This window comes from Ceratotherium simum, chromosome 17 (assembly GCF_057802395.1).
Source record: "Ceratotherium simum simum isolate JZ-2026a chromosome 17, ASM5780239v1, whole genome shotgun sequence".
Lineage (NCBI taxonomy): Eukaryota > Metazoa > Chordata > Mammalia > Perissodactyla > Rhinocerotidae > Ceratotherium > Ceratotherium simum.
The window spans coordinates 41,628,777-41,648,112 of NC_141916.1; the positions used below are offsets into that span (position 1 = coordinate 41,628,777).

At 35.4% G+C, this 19,336-nt stretch overlaps 1 protein-coding gene across 1 annotated transcript in view; it reads right to left on the minus strand.

Moving 5' to 3' along the window:
• AEBP2 (AE binding protein 2) overlaps positions 1-19,336 on the minus strand; it is a 62,055-nt gene that overhangs the window by 22,152 nt on the left and 20,567 nt on the right. The window contains exon 3 of the mRNA XM_004435429.3: positions 12,703-12,810. Coding sequence (XP_004435486.1) covers positions 12,703-12,810 — 108 coding nt within the window. The remainder of the gene's footprint in view (positions 1-12,702; positions 12,811-19,336) is intronic.

Consider the following 19,336-nt stretch of genomic DNA (forward strand, 5'->3'; position numbering starts at 1 on the left):
GTTAAGTAAAAGATATCTCAATTATTATCAGTTGTTTCTTTTCAATTATTTTAATGCAACACTGGAAAATTTTAAATAACATATTTGGCTTACACATATTTCCACTTTACAGTACTGCCACAGAATAAACCACACAATACTTATTTTTCTTACTTTTCAATTTTAGAAGATATCATCCCTGTATTTCCTAACACCTACTTCAAAAACAAACATTAAACAAGCACCGATTTTGGCCCAAGTCAGGTGCTTCAAGGAATACAATATAAATAAGACAATCTTTGCCTTTAGGTTCCCAGTTTAGTATTAGTTATTCAAACAAATTTGTTGAAAAATTCCACATTTTAAATTTTAGAACAGCTACTTTTTTGACTACAATTAAGGTCGAGATGACAATAACAGTTCAGACCAAAGCCCTCAGGTTTAAATTCAGAGGGATTTGTGATACGACTCCCCAGGATTATCCTTAATTACAGAATCCCAGGAGGCCAGTTAGATTCATTCTGTCCCCAGATCCTTTAAGACTAGAAAGAACAGGCCCTGGCAGCATCTAGAACTGAGAGAGTAATATCAAAGGTTTAGTTTAAGCAGCAATGATTCAATGCACTGGAAATGAAATCAATAATGAGAATTCTAATAGAAAATTGTTTTATCTTAGACTTTGATCATTCATCAATCCAGTATCATAAACAAATCTAAAAAAGAAAACACAGGAGCCGGCCCGGTGGCGGAAGCAGTTAAGTGCACACACTCTGCTGCGGCGGCCCGGGGTTCGACGGTTCGGATCCCAGGCGCACACTGACCCATCACTTGTCAAGCCATGCTGTGGCGGCATCCCATATAAAGCAGAGGAAGATGGGCATGGATGTTAGCCCAGGGTCAGTCTTCCTCAGCAAAAAAAGAGGAGAATTGGCAGATGTTAGCTCAGGGCTGATCTTCCTCACAAAAAAATAAAAAATAAAAATAAAAAACACAAAAGTACAATAAGAATTTAGAATGAGAGAAAGAGTACTTTTATTAAAAAGAAATAGAATCAGACACATTTCATTTAAATACAAATTCTTTTACCCTAAAAGAGAAAATGATTTTAAGCCCATCTAAGCAACAAGTATATATTCCAGAGAAAGAGGTGAGAGGCAAATCTGTTGTTGCCTCAAATGGCCTTAGTAACTTCATTCCCCTTAACATGGGCATTTCATGGTGCTGTGTGATTTTAGTGTTCAAATATTCATGTTATATTTGAACACTAAATGACCCCTGAACTCAAGCCACCACACATGGTGTTCTGATGAAAACGCAACCTGTTTCAACCAGCAGGAAAAAAACTCGTTGTTGGACACTGATTGTTTTAAATGGTCTATCTCCCAAATCCACTAAAACACTCTATATATATTGGCTACCGTTCTGGTCAAGTAGCTGTTCTAAAATTTGAAACACAGAATTACTATTTTTTTTAGCAGACCTATTAAAATGAAGCAATACTAAGACTGTCTTTGCTAGTACTAAGACAGTCTTATTCATATTTATAGTCCCATAAGTGCTATGAAAATCTACAAGGGGCTCCTGGAACAGAGCAGAAAGCACCAGTTTCACAGAAGATACGATAGTATTAGCAGGTGATCTAAAGGAAAACAAAAACTCCAGGTAGAAATGTTGGTTTCTCAGTTTTGACAAATGTACCACAGTAATGTGAGATGCTAACATCAAGGGAAATAAACTGGGTGAAGGTACATGGGTACTCTCTGTACTATCTTCTCAACTTTTCTGCAAATACAAAACATTTCCAAAATAAAAGGCTTTTTTTTTAAATTCCAGGCAGAAAGCACAGCCTATATAAAACCACAATGAGGGCAAAGTGTGATTCATTTGCAAACTACAAGTAGTGTAGTATGGCTGGAACACAATTTCCTGTGAGGCTATGGTAAGGGAACGAATGAGTGGAGAAGCAGGTAAATATCAGATATGAAGACCTTATTATGTGTCACGCTAAGAAATTTGGATTTTAGTTTGTAGAGAATGAGGAGTTACCAAGGATTTCAAATAACAGAGTGACTAATAGAACCATAGAAGACGAACTGGGGATAAAACAGTAGCGAGAAGCAGTAGTCATATTTAAAACACACTGAGAGGGGCCGGCCCCGTGGCTTCGCAGTTGGGTGCGCGCGCTCCGCTGCTGGCGGCCTGGGTTCGGATCTCGGGCGCGCACCAACGCACCGCTTCTCCGGCCACGCTGAGGCCGCATCCCACATACAGCAACTAGAAGGATGTGCAGCTATGACATACAACAAGCTACTGGGGCTTTGGGGGGTAAAATAAATAAATCAAAAATAAAATAAATAATAATAATAATAATAAAAAAACACACTGAGAGTCAAGCTGACAGGATTTTCTAATGCATTTAGGGAGCGCATAGGAGAAGTTAGGAAAGAAATCAAGAATAATGCAGGGCTCCTAAAGCCAGAGTAACTGGATGGATGATCTCACCATATACTGAGTCTACAGAAGAACCAAGTTTGGGACAGAAAACTTCAAGGTTTTGTACATGGTAAGTTTGAAATGTTCTATTAGACATCCAAACCAAATATTCTATTCTGGAATCCAAGAGGGCACGTTAGGACTAGAGATAAACACCTGGGAGTAATCAGAATAAACAGTATTTAAAACCAAAGGACTAGATGAGAACACCTAGGGTGAGAATTTTTAACAGAAGAAGCACTCTCCAACATTTAGAAGACTAGAAGAGTGAAGGCCAGCAAAGCAGACTAGGAAGGAGCAGCCAAAGAGTTTGGGAACAGGGGTGCGGAGAGGGGGGATGAAGAACAGGCAAGAGTGGTATTAAAGAGGCCTAGAGAAAAAAGTGTAAGTTAATAAAAACAGGATCCCATATGCAACATGCCCAGAGGAAACACAGCATAGATCTTTCTTCCTCTATGCTTTTCTTTTCCTTTTAAACAGCACTGAATTGGTAACTGCATTTACCATAGAAATATTGTCTCATATCAACTATAATAAGTTTCTATAATAAGGGGACCCTAGAAGAGAAATATCTTGTAGAAGAGAGGTTCTTAAGCCTGGGTGCACATCCAAACCACTTAAAAGATTTTTTTTTTACAACCAGATTTTATTAGAAAACTTCTCTATACATCATTCTTTCTTTTTTACACTTAAATATTTTTTTATTGCAGTAACATTGGTTTATAACATAATATAAATTTCAGGTATACATCATTATAGTTCAATTTCTGTGTATAAAAGACTTTTTAAGATATAGCAATGCCTGAGATTCCCCCAAGATTCTAATTTAACCGGCCATGAATGCAACTCAGGAACCAGGATTTGGATACCCAGTGGCACAGTTTATACAATAAAGGAAGAACTACCTCTTAATTCTTACAAAAAAAATAAAATAATATGTATGTTAGGTGATAGGATGTGTTAATTAACTAGATGGAGGGAATCCTTTCACAAGGAATAAGTATATCAAATCACGATGCACACTTTAAATATCTTAATTTTGTCAATCATACCTCAATAAAGCTGGAAAAAAAGCAAAAGATTTTAAAATTATCATCATCAACTATCATTATTAAACAGGTCGTAAAGGAACTGAAGAAGGAAATTATTTCATCACCCATCACAATGAATGACATAATATTAGTATCACTCACTGTGTCCTATAACAAATTAGCAGAAGCTGACTGTATGCACAACTATAAGCCACCTGTGGTAGTGAGAATATAATAGTTTTAAGTCTGATCTGATAAAATTTCTTTTCTCTTTTCAGCAATTTAGGCTGGTTCTTGATTCCAAAACACCTAAAGAGATCAGCTTTTTCAAATGTCAGGCTTGAAAGTCTGAGTTTTTCAAGCACTACTCTATCACAATGAGAAGTTATTCAATTTGTCAATATTATGAACAAGGTCAATCATATAGAGCTATAGGAGACTAGTTGCTGAAGAAAAATTACAATAAATAAATTAACACAAGACAACTAAATGTCTATAAATACTGTGTCCAAAGTAAAAAGAAACACTGGAGTAGGGGAGAAACATGTCTGGGAACAAAGGAAAGCTATTGAGCTTATCTGAAAAGTACAACTACATAATTTATAACATATAAAAATATATCCACTGCCACACTGGTAATAAAGGAAAAGGAAATCAAAATAATCACCAAACATGCTGTATAGAACTAATTTTTATTTTCTTCAGTTAAGTAAAATATTTCTAAGCATGGTGGGGTTGAAGCCACTTAGGCATGATAAAGCTGAATATCAGACGACTAACAAGAATCAGAATCTCAATTTTTATCAAAAGACCAAGCAACTAAAGAATCAAAAATGTTTTCCAAACCTTTAATAATTAAAATGTTTCACCATGTTTAACAAAATGGCAGCAGCAACTCCCCTTCCCACAAACTCTAAATGTACAAACAAGGCAGAGGTATATACATGTGACAAAGTGAACACAGGAGGGGGGAGCTTATCTAGGAATTATCTTTGCACTTTAATTATCAGAGATAAATATTATAAAAACACTTGGCAAAAAAACTACATTTGGGGGCCAGGCCAGTGGCGTAGTGGTTAAGTTTGCGTGCTCCACTTTGGCGGCCCAGGGTTCGCAAGTTCCAATCCCAGGCGCGGACCTACACACCGTTTATCAAGCCATGCTGTGGAGGCATCCTACATATAACGTAGAGGAAGATGGGCACAGATGTTAGCCCAGGACCAATCTTCCTCAACAAAAAGAGGAGGACTGGCAACAGATGTTAGCCCATGGCCAATCTTCCTCAGCAAAAAGAGAAGGACTGGCAACAGACGTCAGCTCAGGGCTAATCCTCCTCACAAAAAAAAAAGAAAAGAAAGAAAGAAACTATATTTGTGTTTTAGGAGTATATTAGATTTTACAAAACTAAAATTTCATAATGAGCTGACATGATCAATTATTTTCATATGACACTACCTTCTTATCAGGCATAAGACAAACAAGTTTAGGGAACATAAAATTAGGCTTAAACCTAAATGACACATCTGTCACTTTTAATTTATTTCCCAAATTAGGTCTTACTGACTTCCAGTTTCTAGCGCCTTTGCCATTACCAGCACTCCAAGAGAGACTCTTAGCATTCAAATCTTAAGACAGTTGCCCCACAAGCCACATGAGCAAAGAGTGATAAATCCAATATATAAAAATCTGTAATAGATGAGCATCAAAAAAAAATGACAGTCATGGATTATAAGCCAAAGAATAAAATAAGAATACGTGTCCATTTTGTACGCAGATGACTGATTAACTGATAGAACAAAGAACAGAAAGCTCGGTTCGTCAAATACCAACAAAGAAATTTAGATGGCAAGACAGAAAAATACTCATTTTGTAACCCTCATAGTAATAATTGATTCAGGCAAGAACCATCAATGGATACTAAAACTACTTCTAATGGGGATGTAGGTTCAAAGCATCTCTCCAAAAATTATTAATTGCAAAGGGACAAAAAAAAGTTTACAGTAGAGAGCCCGGCAAATTCCACTTTAATCAAGTGATGCTAGGTAACTTCAACTATGATGGAACAAATCATCATCAAGTGTCCCCTCAACTGATACAGTGAGCATTTTGTTCTGTTTTCTCCAAAAACACATAAACTGAATCTGATCACCAAACAACCTAAAAATGAGGAACATACAAGAAACTAAAAGGTTTATACACTTCAAAAATATCAATGCCATGAAAGATAAAGAAAGGCTGAGGAAACTTTAGATTAAAGGAGTCATGAAAACTAAATGCAATGCATGATCGTCAAGTGGATCTTAAACCAAGGGGAAAAAACCCTGCTGTAAAGGACATTATTGAGGCAATCAGTGGAATATGAATAGCTAATAACATCAATGTTAATGTCTGGATTTTGATAATGGTACTAATGTTGTGTAAATAAATGTCCTTGTTCTTAGGAAATATACATACTGAAATATTTAGGGATATTGCTCCTCTCAAATGGTTCCCTAAAAATATGTGTGTGTAGGGAGGGGGTGGTGTGTAGATAAGTAGGGAAGGAAAAAGAGGGAGAGACGGAGGGAAGGAGAAAGACAGATGGCGAGATGGATGATGGATGGATAAACACAGAGCAAATGCGGCAAAATCTTAACAGGTGAATCTGGGTTAAGGGTATATGGGAGTTCTTCATACATACATGTGTGAGAGAAAATACATGGGAGTTCTTGCATCTTTTCTGTAAACTGGAATTATTTCAAAACTGAAAAGTTTTCAAAATCTGCATTTTAGAAAAAGCACCAAAAAAAGTGAAGAAAAATGTCAAAATGGGGAAAATATTTAACCTCTTATCACAGCAGGGAAATAATGTTTTTTTTTTCCTACTTCACAAAAATGAATGAGTTCAAAAAGACTTCCACTCTAAAAACACAAAAATAACAGAAAAAAACAGCAGTGTGAATATATAGAAATGTATTTACATTATATGTCTCTACAATGTATATACACAGAAATACATAGAAATGCATAGTAATCTCAACACATAAGAAACATCTAGACGGCAGAACAAACAAAAATTAAAGAGATGACAGGCTAGGCAAAGCATCTATTACATATAGCAAACACATTTAATACTGACTTTTTACAAATCAGAAAAAAAAAAAAAACCAATAGAAAAAAGGGCAACGCAAATGAACAAGCAATGTAGAGAAAAAACACAAACAGCCAAAACATGTAAAGATATTCAAATCTTGCTGGTAGTCAAAAAAATTTCCTAGCAGATTGGCAAAGATAAAACAGACTAACAATGCCAAGCTTCAGCAATGTTGTGGAGAAGCAGGCACCATATTATACACTGCTGGTTAGTATATAAATTGGTATGTTTTTCTGAAGGAGGAATTTAACACCACCTATCAAAAGCAAGCCTATACACTTACCCTTTGACGTAGCAAAACAGCTTCTAGAAATTTATATTAGCTGAATGAAGTAGTTTATAAAAATGTATTCATTGATTATACTGTTCTTTATGTTGGGGAAAATTGGACAAAAGTTAAATATCCATCATGAAAAGACTTAAATACACTATGGTAAACTATCACATATAAATATTATATACAACCATTAAAAATTAAGTTAATACAGGCCGGCCCCGTAGCTTAGCGGTTAAGTGCGCGCGCTCTGCTGCTGGCGGCCCGGGTTCGGATCCCGGACGCACACCGACACACCGCTTCTCTGGCCATGCTGAGGCGGCGTCCCACGTACAGTAACTAGAAGGATGTGCAGCTATGACATACAACTATCTACTGGGGCTTTGGGGGGAAAAAATAAATAAATAAAGTTAAAAAAAAATTAATAAATTTATTGACATGAAATCATGTCAAAAACAGACGTGAAAAAAGTAGGCTACATGTAGGTGCAGAATGATTCCACTTATTTCTTTAATGTGTACATATATGTTAAGAAGTCAAATATATATTAAAGAATAAACAATGGTTTTCTATAGATGACAGATTATAGTTATACTATCGTCTCATTTAAGTTTTTCAATATCGAATTTTTAAATAGTAAGCAAGTACTATTTTTGTAACATACTTATTTCCATGTGACAGAATAGAGGAAGAAGAATAAGAGACTACCAGGAACTAAGAAACAGCTTTGTTGGCTGTGAATCTCCAAGGTCTGTCACAGCCAGGCAACATTCGGTGCTATACTAGCCCTTCCTTTCCCTATTCTCCATCCCTTTTTCCTTAATCAGGCTTCATCCTAAAGAATTAACAACTTTAAATATTTCAGTAGAGACAGTGCACATTTTTTAAAATTCATCATCAAGATGATTTTATCACTTATCCCACACACAAAGCACCCAACTATACAACAATTACACTGATGTTTTTCAAGATAATGAATAAAACTGAACGCTTCAGGGAATGCTTGAAACATATTGTAAATATAAGAGGCAAAAAAAATACAACACAAACTCCTGAGAATAATCAAATTGCCAAACTAATAGATAGTAAGAGATAATAACAGTAATCTAAAGACAACATACAGTACATATATTGCACAGGAGTCATCCTGCATTATAAATTGAGAGGCGCTCGAGCACAGGTGGTTAAGGACACAGACCCTGGGTTCATATTGCCGCTGAAATCCTCAATCTGCCACTAACTGCCCATGACCTTAGAAAACATTTCATCTCTTCTCACCTCAGTTTCCTCATCTATAAAATGATGGCAACAACAGTAACTACCTCAAGGTCTTGTTGTAAGGATTAAATTTCTGTTAAAATATGTAATGCAATAAAAAATTGTACGTAATGTACAAGGAACAAAGTAGCATTATTCAAGCCTTTGCTATCATGATCATTTCTGACCCGTACTTCACCTTGTTCAATACACAACAAATACTAGAACAGTCAATGAGAAACCTTTTGCAACCAATTTCTTTTACATTTAATTTCTAAATAGTCCAAGCTTGCTAGCCAGAAATATTTTTAAAAATATTTTCAAATTGCCACCATAAAATATCACCTACATATGTGAAACTACATGTTATTCCCTAAATAGTCCATTCATTCTTTTATGGTTCCTTTTCTTTCTCTCAAAAGTAAATATTTTCAGTAATTAGATAGTGGTGATAGTTGCACAACCATGCGAATATACTAAAAACTACTGAATTGTACACTTGGTGAATTTTATGGTATGTAAATTATATTTTAAAATATATGTGTGTGTGTATCTGAAATGATCTCCCTACCACCGTAAGACAAAACTTCAAGAGCTTTTCTTTCAGTCCCTCTTCATCTTCATATACTGAGGGTAGGCAAAGATTTTTTTAGACAGAACACAAAAAGCGCTAACCATAAAAAAAAGTTGATAAATTAGATATCACTGAAATTAAAAACTATTCTTCAAAAGATCCCATTAGGAAAGGTAAAAAGGATAACCAAAGACATACTGGAAGAAGGTATTTGTAATACATATATCTGACAAAGGACTTGTATCCAAAATATATTAAAAAATCTGTACAATAAAAAAAAGACAAACTATTCAATAAAATAATAGGCAAAGACTTGAATAGGCACTTCACCCAAAATACGATATTCAAATAGCCATAAGCACATGCAAATGTGCTCCTCATCATTACTCACTAGGGAAATAAAAATTAAAGTGACAATGAGATACCACTACACATCCACCAAAATGGCTAAAATTAAAAATGCCAATATAAAGAGCAACTAAAACTCTCTCATTCACTGCTGCTGGCAATGTAAAATGATACAACCAATTTGGAGAGGAGTCGGGTAGTTTCTAAAGCTAAATATGCTCTATTCTACAACTCGGCGATTTCACTCATAGGTATATAGCCAAGAGAAACGAGTACATGTGTACAATCAGAAGACGTGTAGAAGAATGTGCATAGGGCAGCTTGACTAATACCAGCCAAGGACTGGAAACAACCAAACGCCTATCAGCATGAGAATGGATCAACTGTGGTTTATTTGTTCAATGGAATACTACTCAGCAATTTTTAAAAGATGATTGGTTTATACAACAATTATGGACAAATTTTACTGATAATTTGTTGAGTGAAAAAAGCCAGACACAAGAGTTCACACAACTAAGCCAGGACGATAGAAATTATACTATGGCCTGGGCGGAGGCTTAGAGGATGAGCAGAGGGATAGACTGGAAAGGAACATTAGGAAATCTTATTTTACTGAAAATACTCTTCATCAGGAAGGTGGTTACACAGGTACATACACACATACAAAACAAATCTTTAAAGTGTTGAACACTTAAGTGTACTATGGACATTTTATTGTACATTATATCTAAAAAAAAATTTTTTTTTCAAACAAGTAAGAAACTTGCCTGAAACATCATCACCTCATCACCTCCTCTCTCTATAGTCGACTCCCACTCACCTTCTACTATTCTTTCCCAGCCCCTATTACAGTAAATTTAACTGATCCCTAAACTATGTTTCCAGAGAACCTTTCATAGGTCACTATTAAGGCACTTAAAACATTTCATTATTTAAATCCATTCAGATCTGTATAAACCTAAAGAATGTAAGTTCCCTGCCTTTCTTATGCACTTTGCTTCCAAAATGCCTAGCACAGTACCAATGTACTGTAGACATCAGCAAATGTTGTCTTGATATAATGATTCCTCTGACATATAAAAATGCCTCACTAAATCATACCCCTTAACTTTTATCTGTTTATTAAAGACCATTTCTGCCCTCCTCTCCAATGCAAACTTTCTACAGCTTCTAAAAGGAGGGTCTGAGGGCCGGCCCCGTGGCTTGGTGGTTAAGTGCGCGCGCTCCGATGCTGGTGGCCCGGGTTCGGATCCTGGGCGCGCACCGAGGCACCACTTCTCCGTCCATCCTGAGGCCGAGTCCCACATACAGCAACTAGAAGGATGTGCAGCTATGACATACAACTATCTACTGGGGCTTTGAGGGGAAAAATAAATAAATAAAATCTTTAAAAAATAAATAAATAAATAAAAGGAGGGTCTGAGAAGAAAATCCATTTGTACAGGCTTTGAAATTAACCTGCACATCATAATAAACCAGAATTGCTGCCTTAAAGAAAAATATATGAAAATACACACAATGAGAAAGTAAATGATTGTTTTACTTTAACAACAATAATTTCTTACATTTACTGGACACATACCGTACAACTCTGTTAGGTAACGAGTATTACCAGTTACACGTTAGACAGGAAGTTAAAAAAGCTGTCCCAGGTCACACATGTCTAACAAATGTCAGAGCCAGGATCTGCAGTATTAGTACAGAAAAAACTAAGGTGTTAAAGTTATAGGATCCACATGCCAACAGAAAGGTTAATGAAACCATAGAAAGAAAAAAGAAATCCAAATGGTTAGACGTATGAAAAGACGCCCAACTTAACTCATAACGAAAGAAAAGCAAATTAAAACATTAGGATGTAATTTCTCACCTACTCAATTGGCAAAAATCCAAAAGAGTAACAACACCCTCTAAGCAAGGGTGAGGAGAAGGCAGACCTTCTAATATTGCTGATGAGGGCACAACCCCTAAGGAGGGCAATTTTGCACTATTTATCAAAATTACCAATGCTCATACAGCCTTTGATCCACTCAACTCATAACAGTTTTGAGAATTTTTCCTACATATATAATTATACATGTACAAGATGACACATGTTCAAAGATTCATCACTGCAGCACTATTTGTACAGTCTATGCACTGCATAACGACATTTCGGTCAAAGACAAACTGCATAGATAACGGTTGTCTCATAAAATTAGTACCAAATAGCCTAGGTGTGTAGTAGGCTATACCATCTAAAGTTTGTCTAAGCACACTCTATGATGTTCATACGGTGACGAAAACGCCTAATGATGAACTTCTCAGAACATATCCCCATTGTTAAGTGACATATGACTGTAATAGCAAAAGACTCCATAGGAAAAATCCAAGTGTCCATATAAGGTTGCTTAAATAAACTGCTATGGCCACACAATGGAGTACTATGAAGCTATTAAAACAGAGAGAGAGAGATTATTCTCTGTGAAGGGATATGGAAAGATCTCTAGTATAAAGTATGTTAAAAAAGCAAGGTACACATACATACAATGTAAGATGTTAATAATCGAGGAAAATTAGTATAGGGAATATGGAAACTCTATAATCTCTAACATTTCTATTTTAAGTCTACAACTCCTCTGAAATAAAAAGCGTATTTAAAAAAAAGCAAGGTACAAACAGTATATAGTTTACTAGATTTGTGTAAGAAGAGAAGGAAAACGAGACTACGTATTTATCTGCCTGTAGTTCCATAAAGAAATACTTGAAGAATTCACTAGAAACTAATGATGATGGTTACATATTTGGGGGAGAGAGAAAACGAACAAGAAAGGGAGTAAGACTTCTCAATGTAAATTATTTCTTTATAATTTTTTAACTTGTTAATGATTGTCTTTTCAAAAAAAAAAAAATAAGTGATTTTTAAAAAGCAACTCCAGAAGAATTTTCTCATTCTCTAATGAAACTCAAGGGAAGTTTCCAGCATAGTATTTACTTACCAGTAGATATTATGGGTTTAACAACTACTAAACTTCTTTAAACACAAACTTTCGATCTCTATCATATATGCTTTCCATAATTACAAACCAAAATATTTTGTTTAATTTTTAATGAAGATAAACGGAAAAATGGTTTTTATAGAAAACTTGTTCTGTATACAAATTTCCCGAAATACACATATTTGACACAGTGATTTACAACTAAGTACAGTAATTTGACCTCAAAACTGAGTAAAAGAAATCAAATCCCTTAATGTTCTACAATTTCATTTTTTCATATAATAATCAGTGTTGTTTGCTAATAAAAAGGCTGAAACCTCTGACATTGAGAAAACATAATCAGACTACAAGGTATTAAACAACAGCCAACCAAATTAAAAAACATGCATTCAAACTGTTGGTCTGGCCCCTAGCTATATTCAAGACCCCTCACAGCGACTTTTTTTCTGTTCTCCAAATTTTAAAAGTGAATTAAATTATCTTTACCTCCATCTACTTTTGAAATTCCATGCACCTACAGGAATGTTAAAACAAATGGTTTTTTTAAAAAATTTTAGAAGCGCAAAAGTATGCCCATTAAGAAACATCAACTTAAGGTGAAATTAAAAAATAAAAAAACCTACACACACTTAACTTACCTTGAAAGGTTTGTCTCCACTGTGTGTCAGCATGTGCCTCTGTAACCAACTCTGACTGGTTGACGGAGTGTTATATACTTTACAACCTTTCCATAAGCAAACAAACACCTGTTAAAAGAAGAGCCATAATAATTTTCATCACTTATTTCAACAAAGAGTTTTATTCCCTGTAAGTTCAAAGAAAATGTTCAAAGTCTTCAACTGACAAAAAGAGCCATTTAATGTAAACTTTGTAAACATCCTGCATGAGAGGCACAGTTTTAACCCTTGCCCCTTAAGGCTGCTGTCCATTCCCTCAATAAGGAACTGACACACCAATCCCAAAGTGCCACTCAGAAGGAAATATACCTCTAGGAACTGGGACTATGAACCATTATTTACATTTTTGTATCTACTGTATGACGAAAAAAGCATGTATTAATTGCAAATATCAGGAAAATATAAAAGTACGAAGAAACAATGAAAATAAATCAAAATAGTCAAATGTTAATTAGTAGACTGACAGTTTCACCTTCAAAAAAATCAGTAAAACAAATTATCAAATTACAATTTTTCTGGGCCGGCCCCGTGGCTTAGCAGGTAAGTGCGCACGCGCTCAGCTGCTGGCGGCCCGGGTTCAGATTCCGGGCGCGCACTGACGCACCGCTAGTCCGGCCCTGCTGACGCCGCGTCCCACATACAGCAACTAGAAGGATGTGCAGCTATGACATACAACTATCTACTGGGGCTTTGGGGAAAAAAATAAAAAACAAAACTACAATTTTTCTGCTCTTGATTTCCTATTCTCACATGCATACTAACACTACTTATTTTTATACTGTGCTATTCATTAAAAATGATTTCTCATTATCTTGATTATGAAGCAAAATTTCATACAAAATGTTAAATTAATACAGTTTCAAAAGCAATGGTCATGAGCTACTCTACCATCATTTTAGATCCACATTCTTGGGTTCAGGCAACTTAATGTGGCTGGGTTTGGAAAGCACAATCTAACAACTAACAATCTAATCTTTATCATCTTCCTACTAGTGAGATACCAGTTTTCTAACTGATTATATTTCCATCAAACTGAACACTGAAAACTGCTCCTCAATACCAGTAAAAGAAGTATGGATCTATTACAATCATCACCGTGTGTGTGTGTGTGTGTGTGTAAGATCAGTCCTGAGCTAACAACCGAACCGATGCCAATCCTCCTCTTTTTCCCTGAGGAAGACTGGCCTTGGGCTAACATCCGTGCCCATCTTCCTCTACTTTAGATGGGACGCCATCACAGCATGGCTTGACAAGTGGTGCATCAGTGTGCATTCAGGATCTGAACATGCAAACCCCGGGCCGCCGCAGCGGAGTGCACGCCCTTAACTGCTGCGCCACTGGGCTGGCCCCTACGATCATTACCTTCAAAGAACCACTTACAGGCTCTGTTCTTTTCTAAGGTAAGAACAATTATAAACAGAACCACACTTTAAAGACTATAATGTACTACATATAGAACAGAACAAAGATACACACAGAACTAAGGAAACATTCATTAAACAGTTCAAAATAAAATTATTTTAAAAGACTAGAAAAATCAGCAGTCTAAAATAGCTGAGCTCAATTTTTACCCAAAACCAAAACCATTTTACATCAGATAGGTCTAACAAGGCAACACTGCTATTGCCATTTAACAGACTGCTCAAAGCTATCTCGTATTCTCATTCCACAACACATTTGTTAGTTTCTTTTAGTTAAGCAGATACAGAAGTCATAAATCTCCTCTTTCATACTTAAAATTCCTGACCCTAGTACATGTTTATAAAGTGATTCCTGAAGTTCCAAGAAAAAGCTACGTTTAAACGACTCCGGAAGAGAAAAAACATTTGAAAAGCTACACCTATGTACTGTGGAAATTAATTCAATAATGTTTGACAATTACATGCAGATAATCAGTGCTATCTATCAATTTCCTGACTCCAGACTATCAGACTGTCAGTCTTAAATTTCCAATCCAAGTAATAAACAGGAATCAGAGGTTGGTTTAAAATTCTCACACAAGTGATACCACATAAACAGAAATGCCTTAAAGCAAGTATTTGGGAACAAAATTAATGTCATTTATCTAATAATTTTTATAACAGTGAAGAATTCTGTTGATGTAACTCTTAAGTGACCCCTGTGCTTAGTTACTCTCAAAGAAACAATCAGATAAATACTCAAAAAGTACTCCTACCTAACATTACCATACCACAACATTTGAGAAAAACAACCACCTCTGACTTCTAAATTTTTTTCTATGAATAAACATGACTATGGAGGCAACAGCAGACCCTGTAATTCCACCAGATAGAGCCTTAATTAGTGAGTAGGAATGCTCTAGACTCGAGATGGAATAATGTCAAGTAACTACTAGGGCAACACCTTCGGGTTCAAAGAAAAACCATAACTTTCGACCTAGTAAATTTTATAGGAAATGAACTAAGTATAAAGAGAACAAAGCTAACTATGTTTAGCTATATTTGGGTGAAATATGTGAAAATTAATTCTGGTGGGGGAGGCTCAACTTACACAAGGGTAGTCTTGACACACAAAACAGGCAGTAAAAATTCACATCAAAGATCCACAAAAACCACAAAACTAAATTTAAAAGCTAAATTTCCTTTCCTAATCTATATTAGGAAGACCCTTTGATAAAACAGGTAATTCAAAATCTAACAGAAGGGTCTTTCTTCAAACCTGAAGACTTTTTAGATGCACAATATCTGAAAAACATTTTTATACCCTATTTTTAGAAACTTTCTCATTGTAAAAATTAACCCTGAAAACCAAACACCATAGGAATTTAACCCAAATTTGGAAGTAATTATTCAAAATTAGAATCTGTTATGGTTCCTCTATACCATCTTAAAATGAATTAAGATCTAGCTATGTTAATTAGAATATTGAGGCACAGAGGTTCATAGTCCAATCTCTCATGATACACTGAGACTTATATCCTATTAGGTTGTATTAGGTATAAGAGAAACAGAACAAAAGTAGATGATCCAAATTCTACCCAGCTCTTTCACTTTGCAGCTATGTAATCTTGAAAGAATCACTTCTCTAAGTCTCTATTTCCTTTTCATCAAATAGACACTATGAGCACACATTTGATAACTATAAAACATGATGAAAATGTAAGATAACACATTCTCTCAGAAGGACTAGTTAACACAAAACTTGGATGTTAGACATCGAAGGTCCCTTCTCAAACTAACTGCCATCAGATTTTTCTGCCAGACTATCCAAGATAAAAAGAAAAAAACAACACACAGCCATTAAAAGAATTATTTCTAGACTACCAAAGAATCTTCAAATTTATAATGACCTAGCTTGTAAGATGCAGACGACGAAAATTTCAATGTTACAGGGAGGTTTGGGCCTTCTGTTGAGAATTCCTCTAGGAAAACCTTACTCATCACTACCAAAATAGGTCAGCTTTACCTTCAGCGATCTCCAAAATGCCCAAAAAGAAGGCTGGTACAAACCTGGAAACCAAAGGTAGTCTTAGTCTCTTTCACTTTGGTCAATTTCCTTGAACAAATGTACCAGTGTATTTATCTGAATGCATGCATGACCTACATCTATAATGGCTTGTGTGACAGTACAGATAAATGTGCTTACACTTATCTGGTCACTAACATCTCACACCTGAAGTGTGTAAATGAATCCATCAAAATTTTCTCTAAGTAAATTTAAAACTCCACTACAAAAGAGTACAATGCAACCTGACAGAGTCTAAGTATGCATGATTCAGTTATTACTGGTAAAGTAAATTAAAATCAGCCAAATATATTCTAAACGCAGAGCCAGTAAGCAGCAAGCAGTAATTTATATGCCACACACACAAAAAAAGCTTGTTTTACTAAGGAATTAGATTCCTTCTGCAGCAAAATAATACAAAAAGATTTTATATAAATCAAGAGATATATGATCTAAAGTTAGGAAGGGGTTGGATAATTTTATGATTCCTTTAAGCTCTAATATTTCTTAGGAAAAAACCCAGCTCATTCTTTTACAAAATGTGAACATACAAAAGAAGTAAAATATTTTTTATATCTAATTATTGTCTCAAATCAGTTGGCTCTTTCAAGATGTCTAAAATGACAGCTATAATTTTGTAATCCTCTTATTTTTCACCATATTAAATGTATTAACATTTTCAATTTCCTCTGTTAAAAGATATCTAATAAAAAAGAGGACAAAAATATTTAATAAGACACTCAAATAACAAAAATAAAATATTTCTCATTTATTGCAACAGATATGACCAATTTCATGTTGTGTTCAAGAGATACCAGACTGGCAGCAAAACTCAAAGTGACCTCCTAAGACTGACTTCACCTCCTACCAGCATTCTGATTTACCCGTGACAGTCTACAAACGTCATTTTATATAATATACAAAGGTACCCAGCCTCATGCAAGTCTTCAAATAACATCCTATCATCCCCCAGAATCTTCTTCTGGCCCTCTCCCCTCAAACATACCAAAGAACATATAAAAAAGTAAATTTAATAAAATAACATGTGAAATAACTCCTGCATCAAAAAACATGAATAGATTTCTTTCTGGCAACTGGTTTTTTTGTGTGTGTGTGTGAGGAAGACTAGCCCCGAGCTAACATCTGATGTCAATCCTCCCCTTTTTTCTTGAGGAAGATTGGCCCTGAGCTAACATCCGTGCCCGTCTTCCTCTACTTTATATGGGACGCTGCCACAGCACGGCTTGACAAGCTGTGTGTCGGTGCGCACCCAGGATCCAAATCTGTGAACCCCGGGCCGCCGCAGCAGAGCGCGCGCATTTAACCACTTGCGCCATCAGGCCGGCCCCTCTGGCAACTGTTTTTAAAGCGAGAAATAGTTAAGACACAAAGAACAGAACACTAACTGATCTTATTGAAGCAGTGAAATCCTACAAGACGAAGTTCCCCGCCTACCAAGACTTAGAGGTGTATATTAAGAGGACATTGGGGTTTGAAATTTGATTAGTAAAATAGCTCAGTCTAGTTTCTGAAATCCAGTCATGCACAGAGGTATGAACTCAACAATTCTATTATACTTAACAAAAAAGGTTACAATTTTTAAATAAATAGCTCAGTCTAGTTTCTGAAATCCAGTCATGCACGGAGGTATGACCTCAACGATTCTATTATACTTAAAAAAGGTTAAAATTTTTTTTGCCTGTTTGTTTTTATTTTTTAAATAGGAAAAAGAACTCATGATTTTTTTTAAAAAAGATATATTCATAATTTGGTGTTTAAATGGTTAGCTTAGCTTTTAATGCAGAATTAAGTATCCACCCGCTCTAGATGAAAAAGGGCAGGAAAACCTGAACTCCATCTAACTTCTGCGTCCAAATATAATTAAAGTCCATGTGACACAGGTGGGAAAACAAGTTTCTAAAGTGTATATATGATGATTTTGTTTTTCCCAAGGTGAAGACTAGAGTGGGATGAGAAAAAGAACAGGAATTAGTATAGTATTTAGATCTTGCTAACAATGCTCCAGTGAAATTGTCATCTTCGAATAACAAGAAGCATAAAATCTTCTGGAGTTACCAATTTTTTCCTTATTTGTTTCTGTTCCATTATGACAGTTTAACACCTGGGATAGAAAGAAAAGAAAGAAGAAATCTAAAAAAATAACTATGTCATCAAAATCAGATGTGTTCCACTTACATGAGTTATCTGGAATAGTCACATTTATAGAGACAGAAAGTAGAATAGTGGTGACCAGTGGCTGGGGGAATGGAAGATTAGAGAGTTATTGTTTAATGGGTGCAGATTTCAGTTTGGGATGAGGAAAAAGTTCTGAAGATGGACAATGGTGGTGGCTGCACAACAATGTGTATGTACTTAATGCCAATGAGCTGTACACTTAAAAACAGTTAAAATGATTTCTTTATAAAGCTCCCTTCAAAGAGGCCATTTCAAAAAAAAAAAAAATCAGATGTTCCAACCAACAACTACTCTACTTTAAAGTACAAAACCAGATCAAGATTTCCTGCGTTGTGTATTAGTATCAAGTTTTCAAATTCTTATTCATACTTGATCATCCAGAAAGCTTAGTCTATATATCAACAGTATGGAGAAATAACTGGGATGTATTTTTTACATTTCTCTGATCCTTTACATTTGTAGTTTAGCAATTAATGTCCTTCAAAGACCAGGACTCCTTTCTGTGGTCAAAACAGCATTACCCTTAAAGTTAGCCAGAGAATCTTATTATTTGTAATGAAGTAATTTTATGAATAAGGGTTCAAGAAATGACATGGGGGATTTTCATTTCAACAAGTTTACACTTATTGCAGAAACAGCAAGACTTCAAGACTAGCTCTGTAATATCAATAAGGTACATGTAGTTGCAGAGATTACATGATACATTCACTAGTAACGGTATTTTTTCTACAAATCTATAAAGGGCTGAAAACACTCTCATAAGGCTGTGCCAACTCAACTTGTAGGATCCAAGACTTAGAAATGTGAAATTCTCCCACACCTACTAAGAAAAGCCCAGTGATCTTCTACATAGCTCCTGAACCTATACATAGTTGCTAAGTCAAGTGACTAAAAAAGCATCTTGACATGGCTCAAAAGACTACTTTAGTGATAG